The following is a 1,748-nucleotide window of genomic DNA, read 5'->3' as shown; positions in this document are numbered from 1 at the left end:
TGTGACAATATTCAAGCAGTGATTTCTATGATGTTGTGTCTTCTGCGTAGTACGGAAAAATATTAAGTGTGTTGGTCTGTGCTGGGGGCCAGAAGAGAATGTGGAGCTTGAAGGTGTAAGAGAAGGCAAAGAAGAATCTGGAAGAGGTGATTTTTGGGGAAGGGAGATGGGAAGAGAAAGGAAGGAGAAGTAGGAAGAGAAAAAGAAGGGAGGTTGAAGGGGAAGAAGACAAAGATTCAAGGTAAGGGGAAGAAGCATTAGGAGAACAGGGAAAGAGAAAGAAAAGGGTAAGGTAAAGAAGAGGGAGAAGCCCACCAGGGACAAGGAATGGAAAGAGGAAGAATGATAACAGGAAGGGAATAGCGAAGAAGAAGGGGAAGTGCTTTTTTTTATGCCAGAGCCTGAGCATAGCCACAGAGATACAAAGAGTCTGGAGATGCAGCAGGGATTGCTCCTGCCTGGCTCCCAGCCCCTGGAGAAGCCAAATTCATGCACAGGGAGGCTGGACGGTCTTGAAACACCCCAGGGCTGCATGTCCTTCAAGAGGGGAGCAGCTTGTGGTCAGGCAGGACCTTTGGAGATCAGCTGAAGGAGCGTTTGTGGGCAGAGAAGGCAGGGCTGGGAGCTGTCCCCAAAGGCAGCTGGGCCTGTCTCTGCTGGGGCTCAGAGACTGCCCTGGGGTGGCTGGCAGGGTCGACTTGCAGGGCGAGGGAGCCCTGCAGCTCCCAGTGTGCTTTGACAGAGAAAAGGCAGAGGCAGGGGTTGGATGCAGGCTTTTTTTATTGAGTGGAGAAAGACACAATAGGCAGAGGCAGGCAGGTTGACCCACCAGGCTTCAGGAGAGGTGTTTAGGCTTCTGCCAGGTGGTCATCATGGCAGAGTGAAGCTAGTGCCCAGTGGGATGAAGGTGGAGTTGCGTATCTGGGCATGGGCCAGAGGAAGGCAAACATGTATCATACAGAGAGGAGCAGGAGGGGATAAAAAAAAGGAGGCATGAGGCTGAGTTGTGCCAAGGGCTGCGGGGTGTGTGGTGTGGGTCTAGCAGGGCCCACAGGTGTCCCAGAGCTTCTTGCTGGAGCGGGGCAAGACACAAGGGCTGCAGGCAGGAGCAGCGTAGGCTCTGCCAAAGGTGCAGAGGCCCCCTGAGCCCTGGGTGGCACCAGCACCATAGAGGCCCCCCAGACCCAGGTTGCCCCCAAAGGCCGGTGCTCCAGAGGAGCCCACCACGGCTTGCTGGGGGAAAGAGGTGAGGATGGGACCGGGGAAGGTGACCACGACGGGGGGTGGCTGGATGAAGGCCGTGGAGTCGGGGCACTGGCGGGTGCACAGGTCGTTGCAGCTCTCAGCGATGGGCTGAGGGACGGCCACGCTGGTCTTTGGTGGGCACAGGTCGTAGCAAGACATCTTTGTGTGAGAGAGAGCTGAGCCTGAAAGTCAAAGACACAAGGAATAACAACATGAGCGATAATGAGATGTCCCATTCCAGAAGCGCCTTGTTCCCAGAGGTGGCCCTGGAGCTGGAGGGGACAAAGCCACCAACTTGCCTTCACTGCCAGAAGCTTATCCTTTGCCCAGCTGGCCTTTCTTAGTTCCCTGCTCTCCAGACTCCTTGCCTTGCGCTCTCTGCATGCACAGAGGCCACCCAAGTGCTCCCCAAGATTCTTTGCAGGGCCTGGCTCTGGGTGCCACAGCCACAGGGCTCCTTCCTCCTCCCACCGTGGATCAGCCCACCCTGCCTGTCCAAGGCT

General features: G+C 56.1%; 1 protein-coding gene across 1 annotated transcript; it reads right to left on the bottom strand.

The window, feature by feature from the left end:
• Positions 1–760: 760 nt before the first annotated feature.
• LOC106900241 (scale keratin-like) lies at positions 761–1,413 on the bottom strand. The gene has a single exon (XM_014962236.1). It carries the CDS (start codon positions 1,402–1,404, stop codon positions 1,039–1,041), a length of 366 nt encoding a protein of 121 aa, XP_014817722.1. The 5' UTR covers positions 1,405–1,413; the 3' UTR covers positions 761–1,038.
• Between the last annotated feature and the right edge of the window lie 335 nt (positions 1,414–1,748).

Source organism: Calidris pugnax, unplaced genomic scaffold (genome assembly GCF_001431845.1).
Source record: "Calidris pugnax isolate Ruff unplaced genomic scaffold, ASM143184v1 scaffold1744, whole genome shotgun sequence".
Lineage (NCBI taxonomy): Eukaryota > Metazoa > Chordata > Aves > Charadriiformes > Scolopacidae > Calidris > Calidris pugnax.
The sequence above is the reverse complement of the archived record's forward strand: the minus strand, read 5'-3'. Positions and strand labels throughout refer to the sequence as shown.